At 54.0% G+C, this 25,038-nt stretch overlaps 1 protein-coding gene across 16 annotated transcripts in view; it reads right to left on the bottom strand.

Annotated features, from left to right (window-relative positions):
- The window catches only part of DENND1A (DENN domain containing 1A), a 508,124-nt gene that overhangs the window by 8,139 nt on the left and 474,947 nt on the right, over positions 1-25,038 (bottom strand). For 14 of the 16 annotated variants that reach the window (XM_027035064.1, XM_053204646.1, XM_053204645.1 and 11 more), the window contains 2 exons: positions 20,108-20,164; positions 13,332-13,420 (listed from right to left, as the gene is read on the bottom strand). In XM_027035064.1, coding sequence (XP_026890865.1) covers positions 13,332-13,420; positions 20,108-20,164 — 146 coding nt within the window. The remainder of the gene's footprint in view (positions 1-13,331; positions 13,421-20,107; positions 20,165-25,038) is intronic. The other 2 variants (XM_053204638.1, XM_053204642.1) reach the window with 1 other exon arrangement.

The following is a 25,038-nucleotide window of genomic DNA, read 5'->3' as shown; positions in this document are numbered from 1 at the left end:
ATTAGCGGCTGCTCTCTGGAGTCTCCCTCACATGCCTCTTCAGAGAGTCTTTTTCATCTGTGATGTGGAAATTAAATATTCATTGTTATAAAAAATACATCTCCCTTGTCAGCCACCTGTGAGCTCTACCTCTATAAACACAAACACTACGCAGCCCCGAGAAAGTCCGCGTGGCTGCCATGAATTATACACTGACCAGGGCCCGGGAGAGGTGCGGGCCTGGGAGAGGGGGAGCTGGGCCGGACAGACACGGGGTCACATCTGGGCCCCACAGCTGCTGCTCGGGCCTACACACCGGGCTGGGCATGCTCAGATACCAGTGAGGGGGGCAGAGGTGAAGTTCGGGGGACGATGGAGCAGGAAGCATAGGGGTGCCTGGGTGGGGGGCAGTCTCCTCTCCAACACCCCCAGCCAGAGCTGGCTCCTTTCTCTGCTTTTTTTTTTTTAATTTAATTTAATTAATTTAATTAATTTAATTTAATTAATTTAATTTTTTAAATTTGATTTAATGCTGTCAGAGACAGCACGAGCAGGGGAGGGGCAGAGAGAGAGACAGGCAGACACAGAATCTGAAGCAGGCTCCAGGCTCTGAGCTGTCAGCACAGAGCCCGACGCGAGGCTCGAACCCGTAAACCATGAGATCATGACCGGAGCCAAAGTCGGAGGCTTAACGGACTGAGCCACCTAGGCACCCCTCCTTTCTCTGCTTTCTGATGCAGTTCTTTCCAGCTTTCCTTTCTAAAAGGGCACCGTGTCCATAAGAGTGAATGGGAACCACACCGGAGGGTCCGTGACGGACAGCAGCTATTCCTGGTGGACCAGGAGAGCAGGCTGGGCTGTGATTTGCCATCGCCAGTGCTAAGGCAGTTGTCACCAAGAATATGCTATTCTTTTAAAAGGAGAACCCGGGGCTGGCTCCCAGAGCTGCAGAGCTCCCCGGCACTCGCATACCCAAACCCCCTCACTCCTTGCGTCATCCTGGGAAGTTAGGCAGGCTAAGCGGTTTGTCCTCATACTGAGGTGGAGACCGAGGCTCCCAGAGGGGAAGCCACTTGCCCAGGGCCACATGCAGGAAGGTGGCGGGTCGCTGGGCTCTTCCCCTTGCCCAGGCTGCCTGCCTGGGTGTCAGGGACTTGTCCTTCCCAGACCAGAGATAGCATCAGCCTAGGTGGGGTGTTCTCCTCCGGACTCAGGACAGAGGGCAAGAAGATGTGATTCACAGAAACGAGGCCACCCAGCTCCTGTCACACCCACTGGGACATAAAACAAGGCACAGACGGGCCACCCCACACAGCCACTGGAATCCTGCTCTGATTCACCAACTCAACCTTGTCACTCTCCTGCTGGACACCTGCAAATCTACGACACTGCAGAGCAATTCTGAGGCAGCTGGTTGTGTGGTGAGTAGACCCAGTAAGTGTTAAGAATAATAACATCCAGGTATTCACAGGATGATTTACTCAACTGTTTAAATCCAGCACCGGTCGGCTCTCCTGAGCAGGTGAGGAGGGGTGGAGGGTGGAGAGGAGGGTGGCCTCCTGCTCCACTCTGGGGAGCTCTGGAATGTGCTGGGTGGGCAGGGGTGAGGGCTGCAGGGAGGCAGTGCCCAGCGCCAGCTGCAGGCAGGATAGACACCACGCTGTCCGCCTGAGCCTGTCCACCCCTGCAGCCTCCTCCTGCCGCCCCCCTACACGCCCCGCAGACCTCCCTGACATCTTTTCCTGCTCTGCCTCCTGCACCGACTGAGGTCTTGAAGACTTGGCTCAATGGGCCCTCTAGAAAGTCTCCCTGGAATCCCCAGCTGGAGCTTTCCCCTTAGATGAAGCTAGCTTCCCCTTGGGCTGAATGTTTTAGCACTTCATCCATACCACTTAACCTCTTGCAATTCTCTTTCTAAGTCGAGTTTCTCAAGGGCAGGGGCCTGGCTCCTTCTTCTCTTTATCCCCACATGGGGCACAACATTAGTGCGATGGAGGTTTGCGGTCAAATGTCTGGAAGCCAGTGTGCTGGGGAGATGAGGCAGCTGGGGAGATGGGGCTCCAGAAAGGTGGGAGCCCCAGCACAGCACCTGTCCCTTTCATCAGCTTGGGGCTACGGTATAAAAGTGTCCCCTGAGGTTCCCCATCTATCCTCTGAGACGTTGAGGCTGCAGAGTGGGACCACATTTGGGGGTGAGGGTGTTGGGTACGTAGGAGCAGGCAGGAGTCTTGGAAAAATGTGTAAAATAATATCCACTGTGCCAGGGGCTTTACATGGATTATTTCCACCCCTCCCAACAGCCTAGCAGGGAGGTGTATCACTGTGCTGATTTTACAGAGGATGGGACTCTCATTAGTCCGTCTGTCCGTCTGTCTGTCCGTCCGTCCGTCCGTCCATCCATCCATCCATCCATCCATCCACCCACCCACCCACCCTGCCAGGTAGAGGCACTTCCCGAGTGCTAGGCGAGCACTGGGCATCGCTGTGAAGGAGAGAGAGGCAACCACGTGACCTGGCCAGGGAGTGACAAGCAGAGATTCTAGGCCAGCGCCCTCACTGTCCCGTCAGCCGGGCTGCTGGTAGAGGCGTACGAGGGGACACACACCTCTGCTTAGGTCAACCTGAATGAAGCTCTTTGGTGTCCCTCAAATCCATCCTGAATGCCCTTCCAACACACCCATCCAAGCATGGTCTCCTCCTCTGGCTTCGACCAGAAAGCAGCAATCACAGCTTGGCACGTGAGCCGAATGCCAGGAAGGTCTGGATTCACAGGAGAGCAAGCAGCCTTTGTGCTGGACTGGACCTTGGCTTCACGCAACCCGGCTGCCGTAGTTCACACCCCTGTCAGAGTCCAGGGCCTCCCCACATTGGTGTAGTCGCGTAGCAGGCCTGCGGGGTGAAAGGGGCAGGAGGGAACCACTTTCCCTCTCCAGTCAGCTCTCCCGGCCCGGCCAGGCCAGCCGGGCTGGACAGTGGCTTCCACAAGAGGCCCAGGGTATCTCCGGAACATGCCGTCTGTCTCTCGAGAGTGATGAAAACGCTTGCCAGGTGGCTTGGTCAGATCAGAGTGTTTTCAGGCTTCGGGCCACATGGATGATGATGACGACGCAAGCTAAACGCTGGCCGTACAGTTTCCTTAATTCCTTTATCACGTGCTCACTTGGCAGAGAACGCCAAGGCTCAGAGAGGGCCAGTGGCTTGCCCAGCGTCACACAGCAGCCATAGGTGGAGCCAGGAGTCTGGATCTGTTTGACTCCAAACCACTTTGTGATCCCGCCTCTTCAGTTCTGTGTATCTGAAACAACGCGATAAGGGGCAGGGTGTGCCCCCTTCCACTTTTAATAAAAGGTGAGATTTCAAAATAAACTGATTTAAATTCAGCTGCTCATGTCCTCCTCTGAAACACAGAGTCAGATATTTGTCAGAGATAAAGGATGAATTGTTGAAAATGTCCAGGTTTAAATTTTTTATTAGCTTAAGGCAGAATACGGGGGGGAAAAAAAAGCGTACCTCTTCCCTCATTAACCCAATTCAGCTAGTAGCCTGCAGTCTGCCACCCACCACTCGCCTGGATTTGATTACACACAAAGAGCTGTCTGTGAAAAGGCAGGTCGTGGTGAACTTGGCTACCCAGCGAGGGGCTGCCAGAGTCTTGGCGAGAAAGAAAGGCCCGCTGTCCATCACCATTCAGACCCCATCATCTCCCACGGCTGCTCCCGCCTCTGCCCACCTCATCTCGGAGTTCCCATGCAGATGACTTCCCGAACCCTTTCTAATGTTTGGTTTAACGTGTCGCCAGTTAGCGCACGCGTGTGACAGTGGTGACAGGCGCGGCTGTTCCTTTTTAAATACCATGTCAGAGACACGGCGTCAGGAAGCGGGGACGTGCTCTGTGGCTCTCCGCCGTGCCGGGATCGCATGGGCTTATTTTTTAATGAGGAAGATCTGCATCTCGAGAGTTTTTTTCATGTGTCACATCGCGTGGACAAATCAGCAGCACGTCACGCTGGCCCAAAATGAAATGCTGACAAATGTAGATATTTCAAATTTAATTGACATTTAAATGTACTTGAGATAAGGAAGGGAAAAATCAGCAAGGACTTGGTCTCCAGAGGTAACAAGGGGAGCCGGTGATCATTTTTTAAAGGATCATTTCACTCCAGCACAAAGGATCTTCACTTTGTAAATGGCCGCCCTGGCATCCTTTGATTATAAGGCTCCTGTTGGGCCGATGAGCGGGGACAGGCCCCAGGACAAGGCCAGGTCCTGCCTGCCCAGTAGATGTGCCATTCTGTGCAGCTTCCCATCACCCCCCACTTCCCAGCCAGATGACCTTGGGAAAGTCATTTTACCTCCCTGCACCTCAATATCTTATCTGCAAAATGGGGGTTCTACAGCCCTCCTGATGGTGTTGTCACAAAGTTGAATGAAATTATTCGTAAAGGGCTTGGCCTCATGCCCAGGGATAGTACATACTCAATTACTATCCATATGCCACATTCACCTGCTAACAGACAGAGTCTGGGCATTTTCATCTGGTGTAGGGTCTTCCCTAGGTGTTCAAGGACGAATATAAGGTGGCTCCTGCTTTCAAAGGCTTTCCTGGTCAGGGTTAGTGGTCCCCTAACTGGTTAGGTCAGGGTTAGGTCCCCTAACCTAGAGGGTTCGGGTCAGTTGGGCCTGTGGTAGCACATCACAATTCCCACGCCATGTGTTGGTGGTACAGGGGTGAGCGTAGCTGCCTTCCAGAACTCCCACGCCATCTCTCCATCACCATAACACAGGACCAAGACTCCAGACCACACCCGGGCATACGCATAGATGAAAACAATAGAACAGAGCCCTGAAGCAAGTCAGAGGGTCTTTGGGGGAAACAAGTTGGTGCACAGCCCCCAAGGGAAGCTCCAGAACTGCACTGGAGCTATTCTCTGTGTGACCTGGGTTAAGAGCTAGGACCATTCTCAGGGAGGAAGAACTGGAGACAGATACAGAACCTGCTGGACACTGGATCTTTGCACTCAGTTGTACGTGATGATCTACTCTAAAACAGGAAGACTGAATCACTGCTGTCATGAGTCAAGATCACCAGCAGAGGGTGTTCTTCCTGTCAGGTCAACTGGTCTGGTGGGGATGGGTGGGTGTGAGATCAACTTTTTCTCACCCCACTGGGAACGTGCCCTGCCAGAGGGCAGTGGGGGAGGGGGGTACCCCTGGTTCAGGGTCTCTTGGTTGAGGCTCCATTCGGGAGGTGATGTGGGAGCTGGGCTTCCAATGCTGAGTATGGATGCTGCAGGATGGCCTGGAGGGGTCTCTGGGAGGAGTGGGCACAAGGGGCTTGAGGTCAGGGCAGGAGTTTCAAGAAAAGACTGGCAGGGTTGGTAGGGACCAGGTGGTGGAGGAGGGCCTTGAACCCACAGGAGGACTGAGGTGATGTGCCAGATTAGGGGGTGATGTGAGGACTGGGGAGGGGGCCTTACTGGCTTGGCCTCATCTCTTTCTCTCTTGAGAGGGTTGGCTGTACCCTTTATCTTTCCATTCTTCATCATTCCATCTGTCTGTCAACGTTTATGTTCATTCATTCATCCCTTCTTTTGAAAAATCACTAGTGTCAACTTCACATGTTCCACACCCATCCCCGAGATGCCCTGAGAAGTCCTTCCCAGTCCTTCTCATGGGCAGAGAAGCCCGAACACAGGACCCGGGCTTCACCTTCCCATTCTTCAGGCTCTTTGGTAGAGAGAAGACGGGGGTGGGGACACCATCTACACGTTTCCTACCCAGAAGAGAAACCGTGTAGACTGTAAACAACAAGTAGCCCTCACCCCAAGGACCGCCTCTGCCTGCCCTGAGCCTGAGTCTCCTGTGGGGGCCCTGGGAGCAGTGGTGGAGGACAGGGTGTCTGGTGAGAAAGCAGTGGACGTGGCCATGGGACCCTGCAGACCCAGGTGCACATCCTGGATCTAAGGCCACCATTCCGCCTGTTAGAGCCTTGGTTCCTTCACTGGCTGAACAGGTGAACACACCTGAGCCGTGATGACTTTTGGGGGCAGGTGGGGGGCGGGGAGAGTAGGTTAACCAAGGTGACATGTAGAAGTGCTGGGCCTGAAACAGGCCCTGAGAAAGGGTGACGGGGCTCCTGGAAGAGGGAGGGGCTCAGGAGAGGTGGCGAAACTCTCAAAGGAGGCTGAAAGCAGCAGGTCTTGGGGGTGGGGCACCTTCTCTCCCGGGGGTGCGCTAAAGGCTTGGGTTCTCAGCTGGAACTAACTCTCCCTGTCATGACAGCTCCTGGGAGGGCTCCTTCCCTCTGAGCGGTAGGCAGAAGTGGCTGGGGACAAGGGAGACCTGTGTTTGCCTGGGCCGCTGCGTATCCCTGGGGACTCCTCAGCAGTTCCTTCTTTTCCGGTCTGGGCTCAGGCTCCACATCTGACTTCTGCTGTGTGGCTTTGTCTCCAGGGCCCAGAACCTACTGCTGAAGAGGGGAGGGGGGCCTGAGTGGGGTCAGGGGCCTCTCTCACATTGCTAATTGGGTCTGGGACCCTCTGCTCCAGGGTTTGAACTCTTGGCTGCTCAGGGAGTGGGTCCTGGCAGGCTGCCAGGGGGTCAGTACCGAGACAGCTGTCCCTACCCCTGGGGCCCAGGGCCCAGCTGGCATCTTGGGAGACTTGCTCCTGGGGCTGATGGCAGTTTCTGGCTCTTAGATGGCCTGGGCGGGACAGGTGCTGGTAGCTTCACAGTCACACCCAATCATATTTGGCACACAGTAGGCGCTCTTTCCACATTTGTGGTTAACTGACATCCCTTCCCCATCTCCAGGGTGCTATGAGCTATAAGCCTTCAGTGATTCCCTTGTCCATTCATTCAGTAAATGTCCCCGAGCAGAGCCCTAAGCTAGGCTCCGGTCTGGGAGTTGAAGAGTCAAAGCCAAAGGGCACATGGCCCTTGCCCTGGAGGGGCTCCTAGACCCCTGTGTGTGTGACGTAAAGAGAATACAAGGGGCAGGTCAGTGTGGTATGGGGGGGGGGGCAGCCAGGGGGCTGTGGGCATGGGAGGGAGAGGCAGCTGATGGGGGAGGGCAACAGGGTGGGCATCAGATTGTTGACAGCAGCAGTCCCTGCAGGAGGGGAGACCGCTGTGCCCCGCCAACCTAGCATGCCAGTGTGGCTCCTGTGGGCAGTTTCCCAAATCATGTTCTTTGGGATGTGAACAGGCACTGTGTTTAAAAAAAAAAAAAAGGGGGGGGGGCAGGGGCGCCTGGGCGGCTCAGTTGGCTGAGCATCCGACTCTTGGTTTCGGCTCAGGTTATGATCCCAGGGTCCCTGGTCTTAAGTGTGGAGCCTGTTTGGGGTTCGTTCGTTCTCTGTCATTCCCTCTCTCCCTCTCTCCCCCCCTCTCTCTCTCTCTCTCTCTCTCTCTCTCCCTCTGCCCCTCAGCTCATGCTCTCTAAAAAAAAAAAAAAAGAAGAAGAAAAAGGCAAAAAGTCTTGCCCAGGGTCTCTGGCTGGCAGCTAGTGGGCAAGATGCTGACCCAGGTCTGTCCCTGGCACCAGAGTCCTAGGCCACTGCCCTGGCAACAGTTCACCAACCACACCCCTGGGGCAGCTCTGGGCCTGGGTAGGAGGGAACGGGGCTCTAACCCGCTGTGCTCTGTGGCCAGCACCACCAGGGCTGTGCTGAGCCCTGGTCTTGAGGACATGGCAGGGTGTGGAACATTGTCTTTGGCCAGAGCACGTGTGCACCTGGCCCAAAGAGATACAACTGCAGTGTTCTGAGACCTCGTCTGTGGGTAGAGCTCTCACTAAATGCTTCTGGCAGCTTCCTCTGATCTTATTTTAATCTTCTGGGGCTTTGGGTGCTGGGGTCACGCAGTGCAATTTGGATGATCAGACTCTACAAATTCCAAAGCAGCGGGGGCTGGCCATTTGGTGCACAGACTATGAGCCCAGCCAGCACAGCCTGCGGAATTTCTCCTTGGTCAGAAGGATTCCTGGGGCACCTGGGTGGCTCAGTCGGTTAAGCATCCGACTCTTGGTTTCAGCTCGGGTCATGATCTCATGGTTCGTAAGTTCAAGCCCCGCGTGGGGCTCTGTGCTAACAGTGTGGACCTGCTTGGGATTCATTCTCTCTGTCTCTCTCTCTCTCTCTGCCCCTTCCTCACTCACTTGCACTCTCTAATTAATAAGTAAATAAACAAACAAACAAACTTAAAAAAAGGATTCCTAATGCAGCCACATGCTCCTCTGGGTTCCCCCAGACTCAGATTCGCAGGCAGTCCAGAGTTTTGGTGGGAGTGTAAAGTGGTACAAATCTTTCAGCAAGTTATTTAGCAATTTAGAAATTTGCCTCTATGACTGGGTAAGGGTACAGGGCAGTGACAACCTCTCAGGGTCTCAGCTACTTCTTCTATAATATAGAGCTAATGATACCTTACCCTCACTCCCAAGATTTCTTGCGAGGATGAAATGAAACGGTGTATATAAAGTGCTTGGCCAGCATTAATGGTAGTTGTTAATCATTCCATTCCTTATGACGATATCAGATGAGAAAAGCTTTAAAAGCAGGGGCATTTTTTTCTGGCGTTTCGTGTCTACAGATCCAATCTAGAGCAGTGTACAGATCCAATAGGAGGGGGCGTGGTGAGGCGGCCCACACATGGACGCAAAATGTGATCTTGGCACAGTCACGCACAGCAGGGGTTACAAGGACACGGGCAAGTCCACAGGACGGAATACTGCAAGGACGCTGCAGCTCTACAAGATATATATAGGAAAAAGAGCGGAGGGGAACCTGCAGAAATGCTGGTAGGCAGGGAGGTTCAGAATGATCTTGTCTCTTTTGCCCAACTTCTGGATTGTAAGGTTATGGGGTTATTTTTATAGACAAACAAAATCACTTGAAAAGAGCAGAGGCTGTACAGATCTGGCCAGCGAGGTGAGCAGGGCAATGGCTGGTGGGCCCTCGGTGCCTGAATCCTGACCATTCCTACTCAGTACAATGAAACTTCAAATAAGCGGCCTGCAGCCAGTCAGGACTCCTGTGGGGGTGGTGCCTGGCTCGCCCGCTGGAGGGGAGACAAAGGTGTGCCGTCAAAAGGGTTCAGGCTCTGCAGCTGGTCGGCACGGGGCTCATCTCTGATCTATACTGACTGCAAGCCTCTTCGCCATTAAGGCTCAGAAGACAGCCCTACCCTTCTGGGTTGTCGTGAAGATTAAGCGAGGTGGAGGCTGTACGTGACTCTGTCTGTACCCTCAGCAACTCTGCGAGGGCCACTGCCCGGCCCCCACCACGGGGAACAGATGACGAGCAGCCTGGCCCGCCAGAGGCACCTGGGGACCAGCAGGCCACTCCTCTGTCTGCACACCGAGAGCCATCCTGAGGGGTAGGCGGTACTGAGCCCAGCGCTGCCTTTGAGAGTTTGCCGCCGGCTCCTTCTAAGCGTCACGTTGGATGAGAAATTCTCCGATCCCTGGCAGGCCAAAGGGAAAATAAGTTGGGGCCTGACAGCCATGCACACTGCGGCCGAAATAGCCTTTAACAGGCGGGAGATGGGAAACTCCTCGTGCCCCCCGCAACCCCCACTGTCCTCATTACTCACAGTAACTCATGGTCATACTTAGGTTCGTAACCAAAAAGCTTGATGGTATCGAAGAAGGGGTAGGCCTGTGTTATCAGACGGTCGATCGCACCATTTTCTAGCCCAGAGACCTTCAGCCAGTTCTAGAAGATCTCTCTCTGAGCCTCAGTTTCTCTGTGAGAGGGGAAAGCCACCACCTACCTTTCTCAAGCTTAAGGGATGGTTCAGTAAAGGTCGTAGGCAGAAGCACTCAGGCACCAGGGGACACTGCTTCTTTGCCAGGAAGACGACTGAACGGCTCTAGATCCCAACTTCCAGGAGCCAGACAGAAAGGGTAGCGCGTGGGGCAACTCATCTTAGGACACATTATCACCAAAATGACGAGGGGACCCCGTGGGCGGCAGAGTGTAGCGGAGAGAATGAAATCAAGTAGCATGTGGAGTCCTGGCCCTGCCACCTTCTGACCAGATGACCCCGGGAACACCGGTCAGATGCATTTTCTGAGCCCTAGTTCCCATTCGGTGGAAGAAGAAACAAATACCCGCTGCAGAGGGCCTAGAACACAACAGGCGCTGGGCTGTGCTTGCTGCTAACTGGTCTCTGACCCCCAGCCCGCACTGCCTGACCCCTCCCAGCCCTGGCTCTCACCCTGGGGAATCCTCAGGGCATTCCGGCAGCACGTTCCGAATAATAATGGAAGCAGCTAGTACTTCTGGAGAAGAAATAGTCACTGAATATTAATTAGCTGGTGTTAACTGAAAAACAGAGGGAATGTTTTCCCCAGAAATCTTCCTGAAGTGTTCCTCCAGTTGTCATCAGACGGTTGTCAGGGGCTGGGACACCCACCTTTGCTTCGGAAAGAGCATTTGACATAGGAGAAAATTTCATGTTGGGGAAACGCAAGTCAAAAAAGAATCGGCACGGGGATTCTCTTTAAAGGCCGTCTTTAAAAGGTCCCAAATAGCTCACACCTGGTAGGGTTTTGAAGCTATTTGCTGAATGAATGGATGCATGAATGGACAGATGGACATCATCTGGAAAGAAAGAACTAGAGTCCAACGGGTGGGCCAGCCAGAGAGCTGGCAGCCGATATTCCTGGGCCTTGATGAATTCCAGACTCCGAGCTGCTGCGGGAGGCCAAGGAGACTGTCTTATTGTTAATCAGCTCCATCTTGCCGTCCACAAAGTTAATTATTTAATGGTCTATTTGGAAGTGAGAGTTGGGGCAGAAGCCGGGAGGACGGAACCTCTCGCTCCACTTCAAAGATCTCCTGTCTCTTGCTGCCGTCCGAACCCTCTAAGTTGCCGATGCACTTTGATATTCCCAGCGGAGACAAAGATCCCTGAGTCCAGAAAATCCAGGCCAGATTAAAGGGCCAGGCACCGAGTCCACGTGCCCCACACGGAACCACCGGCAACAAAGGCCCATTAGGATCTGGCTCCTGCCTGCCGGCTTGTCTTCTCGTGTCTCCCAACACAATGCTGACAGATTGGTGGAGCTGCTTTCTTTCCCCCCCAGAACAATATTTTATGAGGAGTCTGTTTTATTAAAATATTTTCCGCTGGATGCTTCCTGTGTTTCAAGAACTTGGTCTTGCCAGCTGGAGCTGATGACAGTTGAGAAAAACACATCCAAGTGCTGTTGTGACATGGCATTTGGAAGTGGAGGAGCACAACGGGGGCGGGGGGGGGGGGGTGGGGGTGGGGAGGTGGGGGGGATGGGTAGGCAGCATGGGAAGAGATGCAGGAAAATACCCTGGTTGCACCAGAAATGTCGCTGGTATTAGGGGAGAACAGCACCCCTCCCCCCACTAAAAAAATACGAACAGAAACTCTTGGAATAACATCCCCAAATGTACTTCTCTACCACCTGCAGGGCTGGAGCTGCCGTGGCGGACAGAGAACCTGCCATTTGCGTTCTATCACTGCCAGTGAACTAGCGCCCGTGTTCCCACTGGTTCATTTCAACCCAAATGCTTCCGGAACAGAAACCTAAAACAAGGCGTATTGCACAAAGAAATGAAAAGTGATACCAGCGCAGTTGGACTAATGACAAGGATGATGGGATGGCCAGACGCTGGCTCTGGGGCATGGACTGAAGAGGCTTCCCCTATCACTGGGCTGGGACAGCAGCGGCGTAAATGAACGAAATCAGGAATTCTAACCTCTAATTGGTGCCCTGGTCACAAAATAGGAAATGGTTTTCAGTAAAACGTGGAGTGTTGCTGGCTCTGGGTGCTCTTGGGCATGCACGGCGACTCTAGGCTTGCATTTCAGTATCTACAGACCCACAACTCTCTATCCCAGCACGGTGTCTAAAAGGTTTAGCCCGGTTTTAAAGACGTGGTTTTAAAGGAAAGTAAACGAATTTCATCTCTTCCTAAGGAGAAATCTTCAGGGTCTGAGGAACTCTGGAGCCATGGAGGACTTTCTCCACACGGGGGCAGTCATAATCCATGCCAGTCAGGGCCAAAACTATTCCTTAAGATTCCCACCGTCCTATTGTGCAGAGGACAAGTTGTACCTACAACCAACTTCAGGACTCCTCTCTTCCACAGTTCGCATAACCAAGCATCTCTCAAGATGTGCGTGCTTGCGCGTGCACACACACACACACACACACACACAGGCCATCTCCCATTGCTTTCTGGGCAAGGTTGTGTAGGCCTAGGTTGGCTGGTTCTGTAACAACACGGTGGCCTCCACCAATGCCATACTGTAAACCAGAAATCCTGGAAGAGCTCAAGTGTGCTGCAACCTGGGTTAGGCCACAGTGGCCATTTCAGAATTTCTTCTTCCTTTTGGCTTCTTTTCTGGCTAGGGCCTGCCATTTCCTTTAGCTTGTTTCCTGACAACTTTTGTGAAGGTAGAGCAGACAGGAGGCACGTTCCTCGCCTCAGCCAAGGGACTTCAGGGTCCCCGGGGCAACAGTTTTGGTTCCCCTAATAAACCCTAGACTGAGAGGCTTTCGTGGACTTTTTCAAAGCATCTCAGGAAGCTGGTGTGTAGCTGCTGAGTTGTCTGGGGACAGCCCCAGGGCTGTGGGCCTTGGGGACAAAGGGAAGCACTCCAGACAGTTCGGGACTTGGGGCCGTGTGCCGCTTTAAGCCTCACATCATCCGGGCAGCTCAATCTCAGGCGTTGCTTGCCCACCTGTCGTCTCCCTCGTCTATCCAGCATCTGTCCTGCACCGATTCTGAGTCAGGCCCTCTGCTGGCTTCCGGGCAGAACACCCAGCGCCTGCCTGCAGAACTCTGGGCCCGAGGGGAAGTGGAAAAGCCAAGCCCTAGTAAAATAAATGCTATGGCACAGGTGAGCAAAAGTACTGACGGGTGTGGGGCGACGGATAAGGACTGTCCTGGGTGTAAAGCCAAGCTTTAGAGACCTCGAGCACCCCAGGCCTAGGAGGGTGGTGGCCCTTGTTAAATGGGTCAGCTCCTTGACCAGGTTCCTAGCTCTCTCCTGCTGACCTTATACCTTTGGCATAAGAAAAGGCCTGGAACCTTCTTCTGAGCCTGTTTGAGTACGCTTTGGGTGTCACCACTCAAAACCCAGCCCAGATGCCTGGCTGGAGGCCTCCGGGGCCTCCCGCCGGCATGAGAACTGCGAGCAAACGCCGATGCGGAAGATCAAGCCTAGCTCCCCGACTGACCTCTTTGTTGAAACACCCGCTCAGGGCTCCAGGAAGCCTTTCAAAGGCCAGGGTTGCAGCGTGGACCCCGCAAAGGCCTGGCCCACTGGGCTCTGGCAGACAGAGGGGAGGCGAGCGACGGGGTACTCACTGCTCGGGGCTTGAGACGGACGTCCTCCGGCCTTCCACCGTGATGTTGCTCTTTGGTCTCTTTACCACATGTGGACGGGGAGGGCGCACCTGCAGCGGGCACAGAGGGAAGTCCCCAAGGAGTGAGTTGGAAAAGCCACACAGGGACATTCCACACATCTAGATGAGCAGCCCCAAAATAAACGTGGAGGCATTTGCATAGTACAGGCTACAAAGCCTCTGCTTCTCGTGAGAACGTGGCACTGAGTGTGCAGCAGATACCCGCACGGGAAATCCGTGGCCTATTTAAGTGGGAAAGGTTCTTCTGAAGAGCTTGGTCTCCTCATCTGCAAGGAGGGGACGGCTCCACCTGCCCCCTCCTTGCGGGGCTGCCGTGGGAGTTCGACCAGACACCCTCCACGCGGGACCGGGATGCGGAGGCCCTCCTTGATGGTAAGTCCCCCCTCGCCTTCTTCTAGAACCCTGAAACTGGTTTCGTACAATGAAAAGGTTTCACTCGGGCTTTATTTCTAGGGTACACGTGCTTATTTCCTTCTTTTTACAACTGAATTACAGGATGCTTATTTTCCTGAGGAGGAACGGGGAATAAAGCAAGTGATAGCCATCACCGAGCACCAATAAAAATCATTTTTCTGTTCCCCAGGTTGTGTCCGTGCAGTCCTCCTGAGCACGGCTCAGCCTGGATGCCACACACCCCGTGGGGCTCCTACATTCACGGGGACCTAGCTTGAGGGTCGGGTCGGTGGTGGGGGTGCGTGACGGGGAAGCATACGGCTTCCTAATCCACAGCTGGCCTGTGGCAACAAGATGTGGGCCCACAGAAAAGGACACCTCCCTCCTCCCCCACCAGAGCCTGTGATGGGAGTTAGGCTAAGAATTTCTAGGTGTCCTTAGAAGGATCCTCGTCTGTTCCAGTCCACGTTACGTGGCTTTAATTTTGGCCCCATCATCTCTGAACACTTCCAGTGCCAGAGAGGGACTGGAGACAGCTAAACCAAGAAAGTCTATCTGTGACTTTTGTTGCCAATAAAAATGCCTGGACGTCCCCATGCAGAGGGCTGGCTCTCTCTCTGCAGATGAAGGGCCAAAGTGGATACAATGCCACAATTTGCTGAGGTCCTCAGACAAGACAAGGAAGAGCACACACATACTCCGTTTATTGCCCCCCCTTTCCTGAGCCCTCTGCTCCCCACCCCCCAGCAATTTGTGGGCAACACAGCACAATGGCTGAGGAACACAGATTACAGAAGTTGGCTGCATGAAAGACAAGTCTTTATAGAGTCTCATCAAGCCCTCAGGTCTCTGCATGTCTGATCTAACCGAAGTTTTTCCTGTGGAGTGGCCAGTCTGATCTCAGCCTTGTTTGGCAAATCAGACACACGGTAACAGCCAAGTGCATTCCACGACACTTGTGGTCTTCCCCCCACCCCATTACCACCCCCCACCCCCTCCACCAGGGTTACTCTGAATGAGGATCCAACCTCCCCCCCACCAGGGTTACTCTGAATGAGGATCCAATGAGATGGTCGCGGGAAAGCACCAGCAAGGAGTCTGGCACCAGCCGGGCTTCCCCGTGACCTTATCAGTAACAAAAAAGAGGAGGAGGGTGGGCTATCTCTGAATTCGAAGATGCCATCCAGGATGACCCTTGCCTAGCATCCTGCTCCGTGTGTAGTGTTACAGTGGTCACTCAGCAAGACTTTGAGGTACAGGTGAATGTTGCTGCTTGGAATCTAAGAAGCGCATAATAACGTTGCTATTATTGTTACCACGGTTATCAGAACCGTGTCTGCTCCGAAGCAGACGTCCAGGCTACGTCCGCTCAAACTCTGAACTGGTTTCCCAGCACAGAGCCAGACTCCTCTCCCTCTCGCTGCTGCTCAGCAGGATCACGGGGTTGGAACGCTCCCCCAGACTGTTCAGCACAAAGGCGGATGTGCAGCGTGGGCTGACGGAGCAGTTCTGCCCTGCCCCAGAGGTCCCGGGGTGGGGGGTTTCGGGAAAGGTCAGATATTAAGGCCTGCCAGCCTGTCCTCTTCGCACACGGCTGCTCCTCGCTACAATAAAGGCGGGTTTGGAATGTGAACTTGTGGCTGAAATGGGGGGATTAAGTTTGTGGCAACTTCAACTGAACTTGCAACGTGGTGAAACATGGGGAAAAAGAACAACAGAGCTAATTAGACGAGCTGAGCTGTCAGAGTGCCGCCGAATGGCTCAGCGCCAACAAACAAAAGGAATGGGTTGGCAATCAGCAGGATCGATGGAGAAGACTGCTTCATTAGGGATGATAAAACAGACAGAGCAGGGAGAGGGGGTGGGGGAGGGGAGCGGGGAGGCAGGGAGGCGGGGGAGGGAGAGGAAGGCACAACAGACCCGGAGACAGTCAGTCACCTGCACAGCTACAGACACACCCAGAGTCACACACACCTGACTGGTGTGGACAAAGCCAGACACAAATTACACTCACAGACAACCATCCAGAGACACGCACGGAGGCCTCCAGGCGCCGGCATTCAGCCTCACAAATACACACTCACGAGAGTCGAAGGTACGTGCACGAATCACACACGGCCACAGACGTTCAGCTGGAGCCGCAACCAGGCACACACACGCGCGCGTGCACACACACACACACACACACACACACACACACACACACAGACAAAATGGTTTAATGAAGCCCGAATCACAAGACGATGCCGACTACTGGCCCGTCAGATTTCAGCGATCACATTGTCTTTGGGGGGTGCTTAGCAGGGGCGGGGGCTGGGGGAGGGGGAAGAAAACACATGCACGCACCACAGCCACCGGCCCCTCCAGTGTTGGGATCCCAGCAGCGCCAGGGGAGAAAATGCTAAACAGGGATTTTGAGCTCTGTTCAAGGGGGACTTGTGGGGAAAGTTGGGAAACCAGCCAATTCCCCACTGGATTTAAAACCTGAGAAATCTAAGTCGGCAGGGTTAAATGTGTATTGAATACAAAAGCACCGAGTACATTTGATTTTAATGGTGAGCAAGAAATAATAAATACAGAGCTTATAAAGTGCTTCACATGCGGCTGGGCACAGCCTGCCTCTCCCCTGCACGCCCCAGCCCACTCCCCCTAGTCCACCAGACACTGGCAAGGCTTTCTTCTGCTCTTTCCTTTCTCTTCTTGTTAAAAAGAAAATCTAAATCCTCTGGTAACATCTGAACTCCAGCCACAGGTGCCTGGCTACAAAGCTTCTTCCAGGAGGGCTGAACGGCTAGCCCCCATGCTCCTGCCACCCCGGGGCCAACGGTCGCACTGCTAACCAGACGTTTGTGGCCAAGTACACGGTAAAGCCCGGCTGGGGGCCAGAGGCTCCTGACAGGAGAGCCGGTCGGGCCATTCTTTGCAAGGCCCTCGAGGGGCCCCGTGTCTCCCAGGGTCACCCGGAGCAACAGCGGTGCATACTGGAAAGGCTTACACGGGTACACTCAGCGGGCAGATTCCGGGGCACGGGGCGCTGCTGGGCCCAGAAAGCACGAGCCTTCCAGGACCCCCAATTTAGTCCCATAGTGACCCTGCTTGGCAGAGGGTGTGTGGGGTGGCAGAAGTGTGGTATACATGCCCACCTCATGCCAGGCACCACACACATGTGATCTCACTACCCTCACCAGGCCGGGGGCTGCTGAACCTATTTTACAGATGATCAAACTAAGGGTCCGAGAATTAAACGTCTTGCCTGAAGTTATACAGTCAGGAATTGCCAACCTGTGATGCAAATCGGGTCAGGCCTCTTCGACTTCCAAGCTCAGGAGAAATGGTTCTGCCAGGCACATTGCCCCGAGGGTACCATAACGCAGGGTGGGCAGAGCCCAGGGTACCGATCCGCTCGCTTCCTACACCAGAGCAGTGGCACAGGAGGGTACTACTCGAGTGTTTCTTGGGGTAACGTTCGCCTTCCCAAGTCCTCAGTTGCCGGTGGGTGTGGCTGGGCCTCCCCCAGTCCACACGGATCCCCACGCTGGTGAGACCGCACAGAATCCACAGGAGCTGTCTCCAATACCTGAGCTTTTCCAGCAGGAGCAGTCCTGTCCCGGATCACGCTTTGCAAGAGAGTCCCTGCCTGCCTTGGATCCCAGGTCTCTACAGGGAATTCTGAGGGCAGCCCTCTGTAGGGCTGGCTGAAGGAGAGGCTGCTTGGTGAGGAGTGTGGAGAGGCAGGCCCGGGCTCCGCGGCCAGCTTGGCCTCTTAGCATCTCTGTGGTCTCGGCTGCCTGCTGGGTAAATAGCTCTGCCTCCTCCAGGCTGTGGTGGGGACACATGAGACCATAATCACACAAGGGCCCAGCACAGTCCTAGGCACGGAAAAGGCGCTCAGTACGTAATTGTTAATTCTCTTCACCTCTGTGTCTTTGCCAAGCCCCAACACTACCCCAGAGATTCCACAGAAAGCCCAGCTCACTGCTAATGATTACTTTTTCTCCATCAAAGGCTCTGGCCCAGTATTTCACACTAAGGCAGATTCCATGGAACTGCAGGTGGAGGGTCCTGGAAGAGCTCAGCATGCCAAAAAGACCAGGGGTTCTAGAGTCTGGTGACCCCTTTCTGCATTTGAGGGACTTGGGTTAGGTTACCAAGCATCAGTTTTCTCATCTCTAAAATGGGCGGAGATGATGTCTACTTCACAGAGCTACTGTGAGGCCCAGCTAGGATTACTTGCTGACTATAAAAAATCCTCGGCAAATGATAGTCACTAAGAAACTGAGTCACTCCTTAGAACTTCTGAGGTTCAGGGGCGCAGGGGTGGCTCAGTCGGTTAAGCGACCGCCTTCGGCACAGGTCATGATCTCCCAGCTTGTGGGTTTGAGCCCTGCGTCTGGGCCTGTGCTGACAGCTCAGAGACGGGAACCCATTTCGGATTCTGTGTCTCTCCCTCTCTCTGCCCCTCCCCTGCTCACACTCTGTTTCTCTCTTTCTCTCTCAAAAACAAACAAACAAACAAACAAACATTAAAAGAAAAAAGGAAGTTCTAAGGTTTAAAAGCCTGTTAAGAGTACGAGCCACTGCTGTGTGGCAGGCACTGTGCTCGGTGCTTTACAAGGATCGTCTATGTTTTCTCTCTCAAGGCCTCTGGGGAATGAGGGCATGTTAGACAGAAGGTGTTTTTTTTTTTTTTTTTAATGTTTATTTATTTTTGAGACAGAGAGAGACAGAGCATGAACAGGGGAGGGTCAGAGAGAGAGGGAGACACAGAATCTGAAGCAGGCTCCAGGCTCTGAGCTGTCAGCACAGAGCCTGATGCGGGGCTTGAACTCATGGACCGTGAGATCATGACCCGAGCCGAAGTCGGACACTCAACCAACTGAGCCACCCAGGTGCCCCCAGAAGGTGTGTTAAAGGGAGAGAGGTGGGGTGCCTGGGTGGCTCAGTTGGTTGAGCGTGCTTTAGGTGAAGGTATCTAAGTCCCCACTGCCCTCGCCCCCCTACCTCCACCCCTGCCCTCTAACTCCTACACACAGGAGGGAAGGGAAGGAAAAGAGCACCACAGAATTTTCCAACATCCGCACAGAGAGCGGCCACCCAATCAATGCTGGGCGTGTGCAAGGATTAAAAACAGACACGGTAGGGCCTGGCCACCTGCACCCCTCGGCTGCCACGTGTCACAAGATCAATTTGGATGTGTGCATTGGAAAAGGGGGAGCAGGGGTTGGGATGTGGGTTTGTGGGGCACTCTGGTCGCAGCTGGATGGGAACCTGACCTCTTGCTGGGCTGCAGGAGCGGTGGCTGCTTTGAACATAGAGACTGCTGCTTTGAGTCTGCTTTGAGACATAGAAACTCTTCTCTTGGTAAACAGGCCTCACCAAACGGTCCTGGCAAGTTTCCACTTTGAAGGAACCCGTTAAAGTGGTTATGCCTCAGCATAGCCCAAGTCTGAGTTTCTAAGGAAAACGGGGCCCCACACCCAATACTTTTCCATGGCATTTGTCTTTAAAAACCTTGGATGGGGGGGCACCTGGGTGGCTCGGTCGGTTAAGCGTCTGACTTCAGCTCAGGTCATGATCTCATGGTTTGCGAGCTAGAGCCCTGCATTGGGGTCCACGCTGGCAGTGCAGAGCCTGCTTGGGATTCTTGCTCTCTCCTCTCTCTGCCCCTCCCCTGATCGTGCTCCCCCCATCCCAAATAAATAAACTTAAAAACAAGAACAAAAACAACTTGGATAGGTCTCTCTGCTTCGCCCACCCCATTCCAAGGTGTCGGTGGGTTTGTCGCCCTGACTTGGGACTTCACTGGGCAAGGTGGAGCTCCACGTGAGGCCTGGAACAGGAGGCCCTGTCTCCATCCGAGCTAGCTCGAGATTCTCTGGGCGTAGCCTCTGCCCTCGCCAAGGGACATCAAACGCATTTCCAAACCAAGAGCAGGCAGGAATGAGACCCCTGCTGCCAGACTTCTGCTTCCTTTGTGAGGAAAGGCAGTTGGAGCTGGGCTTTAAAGCTCACTGGCTAGAAGCAGGAGTCAACCTAGGAGATGTGCTCAAGTGACGCACACACGCACACACAGCAAACACACCACACGGTGGCCCACGGCTACCTACAGCTCTGGCCTACAAGTCGTCAAACTGGTTCGGGGAAAAGGAGACAGAAGCCCAGGAAATGCAAGTTTGGGTTCATGCCACGCAGAGAGGGAAGCTGAAAAACCCAATTCCCGGTTTTGTTTTGCAAGGCAGCTGAGTTCAAACTCCCGAGGTTTAGTCAGGCGGGGAGGACGGCTCAGGCAGTGTTAGGCGGAGGGCAGAACCACTGGCTACTCACGGGCCTCGAGCGCTGTATCTTGGGAGGCGGCGGGCGAGTGGGACGGAGTCTTTGTGGCTGCATTAAAGCGAAACTTAAAACATCAGTACACATGGAGACGGTTTGATGCATTTCCACACACGGCACACGAGAGGACGCACCCAGTCGCCCAAGCCAGACCCCAAGAATCGTCCTCGATGCCTCCCGCTCTCTCACTCCCATGTCAACTGGTCGCCGGACCCTGTGCATGCATTTCTGAGGCCTGGATCACTGTAATCATCTCCCAACAGGATCTCCTCCAGCCATTCTCCACACGGGCCCGGGGGGATCTTCTAAAATGCAATACGACCTTGTTGCACCCCAACCTCGAGACCTCTGCTGCCCTTCCTGCCTCCTTGGGGGACAGCTCAGCAAGGCCGTGGGCTGGCATTCCAAGACCTGGGCTCTCTTGTGCCCCATACAGACCCCTCCCAATCTTCATCCTTGCTCACCAGGCCAGATCCTCAAATGGCCCTGGACTCTCATGCCTCGTTTCCTGCCTGCCCCTTAGGGTCGAATGACCCACCCCATCCTGATCTGCCTGGCAAATAAATGTCTACTTGTCATTCAAGATAGTGGGTCACAGGCTGCCTTCAATGCTCCCTGCTACCTGGGACTTATCACCCGGTGTCTCCCTCCCAGCGCCCCCTCCCCCGCACTATCTTTCAAATGTTCATTTCCTTGAGGGATTCATCCCTGTTCCCTGGGTGGGGGGGGGGGGGGGGATATCTGCAAAATAAATGTCTGATGAACAAATAAAATGGAACAAAACGCTTGGCTTTTGAAATCAGGATTTGAATAAAAACCAAGAGAGCACAGGCTTGTTGGCTGTCTCCTCCGACCCTTTATTTTGAAAGTCAAGCTTTGTCCTTTCAATGGCCTGCGTGCGTAGATGCCCCAGACAGGTGTGGGGGGTGGGCAGGCAGAGGAAGGAAAGGAAGCCTTCACACTAGACCAAACCACGACCCCCTGCAAACCCTGGGAAGCTTCCGGTTGGTTCCTCCCCCTTCACCCAGGAGGTTCACAAAGTCTACACCTGCACTGCTCCCTTCGGCAGCCGATGGCCATGGGTGGCAGGTCTGAATTAAGATGTGCGGTACGTATAAAATACACACTGGCTTTCAGATACTCAGTTAGAAACAAGTATGTAAAGCGTCTAAACAATTTTTTATATTGATTACGTGTTGAAATGAAAGCATTGTGGCTATTTGGTTAAATACCATTACGATTAATTTCGTGTTCCTTTCTACTCTTTCGATGTAGTTACTAAAACATTTTTAGAATTCCACGTGTGACTTGCATGGGAGGCTCCCGCTAGGTTTCTCCTGGACGGTGCGTTAAAGCCTCATTTGGTTGCAGAAATTCTTTGGATACCAGACCTGCCTTGGAGCTCACTCTCTGGACCCAACTCCTGGAGAGTAGGGGCCATGTCTCAGGGGTCCCTGGGTCCCGGCACAGGGTCTGTCAGAGTGGCCCAAGGGGAGAGATGGCAGAGGCACTTGGTAGAGAATTGGGCCCCCTGTAGCACGTCCAGAGCATGTCTGGATGGAGATACACTGAGGCTTTCTGGGCCCTGTGCTGTTTAGCTGGCAGCATGGGCCCAACCGTGCTCACAGACCTGTCCTTGGCTGGAGCCCACCCGGGGGTTGGAAATGCCACCCGGGTGGAAATGCCAGTGAAATGAGCCCGGCAGCCCACTGCACCCTATTTCTTCTCCATCATGTTTACAGGAAAAGTGTGGGGCAAAAGGGAATGGAGCCCCTCAGCCCACACTGATCAAGGGAAAGTAAAAGGACAGGGAGAGGGGTGCCTCCTGCAGTGTGCACAGGCTGCCGCCTCATCCCTCCCCCGCCTCTCCTCGTCACCCCGCCCCCCCCCCCCCCCCCCCCGCCAAGCCCCGCTTCACTTGTTTTTGGCCACTCTACTTCTGGATGACCAGTTCTCCAGCCCACAGTCCTTGCCGCTCATCGCCTCTGACCGAGTCATTGCCACCCTGCAGGCGGGGGTGGCAGAACCCCCAGGAGGCGGCCTCTGGGGTCAGAGAGTCTTGGGCTGAACCCCAGCCCCCCACCCCACCATTTGGATTTCCACAGGCCCATGACATAACCACCTGTGCCTCACTTTCCTCACCTGTAAAAGCAGGTAGTGGATTACCCACCCCAGGGGGCCGTTAGGGAGATTCAGTGAGACATGTTCGCCAAGATCTTCCCACCGTGCCGCCAGCAGACTTTAGCAACCATCACCGTTAGCAGGTCTCTCCCCCTCCAGCCTCTCCCCTCCCCATCCATCTCCACGCTTGTTCCAGAGTGGACTTAAAAAAATATATATATATACACCCAATCGTGTCATTTGCCAGCTTAAATCATCTCAGCGGAAGGCCAGCGTCTCCCAAGGCATCTCCCAGTGCATCCCGGGAGATGCATTGTATGAAGGAAGAAAAGGGGGTTCCCTAGCCTGACACGTCCGGGAAATGCTGCCTACCGCCTCGCTCCTTTTGGAGATTCACAATGCCAGTTAGCACAGCAAAGGCTGCCAAGGCTTGCAGTAAAAAACCCACCTTAGACAGGCAAATCCCTATTAACTTTTTTCTTGTATGTCCTATTTCTCCCAATTTATTTGAACACAGACTCACTTTCCCTATAACAGCTGTTAATCTTCCCTGGAAAACGCTACCTGCAGCGTTCAAAGCCCTCCAGGCACTGGGCACCACCCACAGACCTCTGCTGTCTCCTCCCTGGTGTTTCCCTCCCCCCCCCCCCCCCGCCCACCGCCCCATCCCTCCCCAGCCCCTCTACCCCATCCCACTCGGCTTACCCTCCTGTTCTCCCTGAGTGCTTCAATACTGGTCCCCTTGCCTGAAGCACCTTTTCATTTCCTTGTGTCTCACCCTGGGCGCCTCATATTTGTCCTCTGATGCCTGGCTCAGGTGTCACCGCCCCCAGGAGTCCCTCCCTGCACTTCCCTGCTACCAGTGTATTCACAGCACACAGGGTGTCATTTCTCTGTTTATCCTGGGATCTAGTTGAGTGCTGGTACATAATAGGCGCTCAGCAAAAGATCCTTGGCTTAAAGTTTCTGGCACGTGCAGAGATTTGACAAATGTTCGTTCTCCAGATTTCGTATTTAACTTCTTTCCCTTTGTCACCAGGAAGTGCTGGTCCTTTTGCAACTGAATTTATACATGGTGGGGAGTACGTAGACTCTCGATCACACCCGACCCAGAAGCAGAGTAAGTCAGGGGGATTTAAAGTCACTATGAAAGGGTGATGTGGTACCTATGTTAGGGCCCCACTGCTGGGGTATATGGCACTTCCCACAGGGCCACGCACCAGCGGACACACCACTCCGAGAACTTCCCAAGTCTGCTGGGGTGGGATGGCAGCTGGGGACACAGGCTGGGGAGAGCTGAGTGCCCTGGGGACAATCAGAAGAGGCCACAAGGGTGAGTGGTGGTGATTTGGGTGGGAAGAGGGAGTGAAGAAAGAAGTCGGGGAAGGATAAACTCAACACACCACTTTGCAGAACGTGGCCCCAGTGCGTGGAAGCTGATTCGGGGACTAACTGAACGTGGGGGCAGGGTGGCCTGGGTGGCTCAGTTGGTTAAACATCTGACTCTTGGTTTTGGCTCAAGTCACGATCTCCTAGTTCGCAGGATCGGGCCCTGCGCTGGGCTCTGCGTTGAGGGTGCGCAGCCTGCTTGGGATTCTCTCTCTGCCTCTCTTTTGGCCACGCTCTGATAAGGAAATAAACATTAAAAAGAAAGAAAAGAAAACGGGGGCTCTGGCAGTGGGAGTGGGGGCCCAGGGAGGCTGCAGAGCTGGCCAGGAGCCCTGTCCCCTACTCCCTAAGGGCAGAGACCCGCTCACATTCTTCTCTGCACCGCAGTCCCCAGTCCAGGGCTGGTACCGGCTTGTTCTTCTCTTCGCATGGCCCTAGTGTGAGGAGCATATCTATCTGTGTACAAGGAAACAGACTGCAGCGAGGCAAAGCGACCCGCTCGTGGCCCCAACTGGTACTGGGGAGTCCTGGGAGTGGGTCTCAGGCCTCAACTCTGGAACCAATGTGCTCCCCACCGCTGGAGTAGGTGGAGACAAAACCAGAAGAGCCTTAAATCAGAAGGAGCAGAGCACTGAGAAAGCCAGGTCCGGGCACCTGTGCACAGACATCACGTTGTACGCGGCCCTCAATTCCCTGGCTGGATCAAAATGCGGCTACACTGACTGCTGTTTCTTAAGGGAGTTCAAAAGACTGGGCCTTTGGCAATCTTTTGCTAAGAAGAGTTCCATTCAGCATTTCATCTGGCACTTCCTGAGCTGGGCTAGGGTAGGAGGGATGGTGGGGCTGGAGGTTTTGATCATCAACACATACACCTGTTTTCCTGAAGGTCGTGTCCAATCAGGGAAGCAGATTCATGCTCACAGAGCGGAAGGATTCCTCCTACGTATGTTTGCAGAACAACTGCTTGGGGCCAGGGCCCAGAGACTCAGGAGAGTAAGACACAGTTCCTGTCCTTAAGAAATGTATGGTCTGGTGGCATTTGACCTATCGTAGAAAAACACCTTTCTTAGTTTATAAAGAGTATTTGGGCTAAAACCAAGAGGTATACTTCGAGTTAGAAAGACGTGGGTTCGTGTGTCAGCTCTGCCGTTTTCCAGTTGAGTTCAATACTGGTTCTGCCACTTGGGTGAGTTATTTAACCCAAGTCCCAGTTCACTCTTCCGCAAAATGGAAATAACTCTTGAGTCACACGCACTGGTGTAAGGATGCTACAACAGGAGTGCAGTTGTGGCCTTGGGGGCTTTGGCCCAGCGCCTGATGATGAACAGGACCAGCCAATCCCCTCTACCCCTGTTGGACTGACAAGTCTTCCCAGAAAGGTCCCGTGGATGTGAAGACCTTGGTTTTCCAAGGGA

This window comes from Acinonyx jubatus, chromosome D4 (assembly GCF_027475565.1).
Source record: "Acinonyx jubatus isolate Ajub_Pintada_27869175 chromosome D4, VMU_Ajub_asm_v1.0, whole genome shotgun sequence".
NCBI lineage: Eukaryota > Metazoa > Chordata > Mammalia > Carnivora > Felidae > Acinonyx > Acinonyx jubatus.
The sequence above is the reverse complement of the archived record's forward strand: the minus strand, read 5'-3'. Positions and strand labels throughout refer to the sequence as shown.